Consider the following 1,487-nt stretch of genomic DNA (forward strand, 5'->3'; position numbering starts at 1 on the left):
TCTAATGATTAATGATTAGATTTACGTCTCATATCTCTTGAATAAACACAGAGCATGAGGTTCTTTCATCTATTTCAGAAAACAAAACATGAACAGTAATCACTAGTCACCAATTTTTTCTTATGGTTAGTCACTTTTAGTCTACATTATTATAACTAAATTACTGAAAAAGGTTGAGTTGTTATTGTGTGTTTTTGTTGTTGCACATGTGTAATGTCTCTACAATACTATTCCACTGCATATGTAATGAATTTACTGATATTGTCAATGATGATGTTCTGGCCTCGACTACAACTTGTAATTTAGAGTCTTGTCTCCTTTGAGATACATACGATTTATAAATAAATAAATACGCAAAAAAGATAAAAAAAACGAAATGGCCCATTCACTAACGGGACCACCAATTGACTTTATAAGATTTTATACAATCCCGATGCACATTAATCACATTTGTCATTTTCTTATTACCAAAAAGTTTTTACCGTACTAGATTTGGTCCAACAGTAAAAACCTAACAAAACTACTATTTTATTTCCAAAAGGCAAGAAAAAAAAAACCATTTATTAATTTTTTTTGCACCAATTATTACAACAGTTTTTGATTGAAATTTTCTTTACACCAAAACAAAATTCAATATCTCAATCTACTTTGCTTGATTGTGGTTTAAAGACAAGAGCATAGCAAGATCAAAAGAGAGACTTGACAACGAGATTCAAAACTCAAAAACGGTTCGTCTCTACCAAAATTTTGCAGATACAACAACTCTAATTTTTTAACTTTTTTTTTTCTTCTTCAATGGTTAAAACACTATTCTTGTTTTAGCATCACAACCACATATGTTTGGAGAAAGTCAATTTCCAACAGTTGTTTCATGACATTGATCCTTTGCGGTTCATCAGATCGTGGTAATAAAGAAGCACACACATCGGTTGTCCGAATATGCAGAAGATGAACCAGAAGATCATGTTCCCCACCTAATTATGATCCCATTCCAAAACAGATAAACTCGATTCAAGTTTCAACATTGTGATTTAAATGGCTAGGCTATAAAACAAAGAGTAAGTTGTTCTATCTTCTCGGGTTGTGAGAGCATACCGTTGAGCCGAACCTTTCTTGTAGATAGTTTGTGATAAAGACCAAAGGCACCTACTCAAACACCACAATGATTAGTCAGAAAATGGGACTAACGTGACATACTATTGCTGATTCTATGTAAGAAATCGACTGCGAAAGAATTTTCTTACCTGAAACATAATCCCTATAAAAGCCCATAACTTGAAGAGACGGCAAGGGACTGCGATGCATAGCTATCAAAAAGAAAATTTTTAAACACCATATCATTAAGTAGAATATTACTTTAAATATTAGCATTTCTTTAACTAGGGTGTGTTCATGTGTCTAGAGACAGGGTAATGCAGAAAGTATATACCTCATGAAAGACGGCAGAGACTAAGAAAGCAATGATAATGGCGAGTGTCTGGAAAACA

General features: G+C 33.0%; 1 protein-coding gene across 1 annotated transcript in view; it reads right to left on the reverse strand.

Annotated features, from left to right (window-relative positions):
* Positions 547-1,487, reverse strand: part of LOC104767141 (diacylglycerol O-acyltransferase 1-like) — a 5,045-nt gene continuing 4,104 nt past the window's right edge. The window contains exons 13-16 of the mRNA XM_010491178.1: positions 1,430-1,477; positions 1,245-1,307; positions 1,096-1,146; positions 547-974 (exon numbers count right to left, since the gene is read on the reverse strand). Of these exons, the coding sequence (XP_010489480.1) occupies positions 870-974; positions 1,096-1,146; positions 1,245-1,307; positions 1,430-1,477 (267 nt within the window). The 3' untranslated portion in view covers positions 547-869. The remainder of the gene's footprint in view (positions 975-1,095; positions 1,147-1,244; positions 1,308-1,429; positions 1,478-1,487) is intronic.

The sequence above is a fragment of the Camelina sativa genome, chromosome 19 (genome assembly GCF_000633955.1).
Source record: "Camelina sativa cultivar DH55 chromosome 19, Cs, whole genome shotgun sequence".
Classification (NCBI taxonomy): domain Eukaryota; kingdom Viridiplantae; phylum Streptophyta; class Magnoliopsida; order Brassicales; family Brassicaceae; genus Camelina; species Camelina sativa.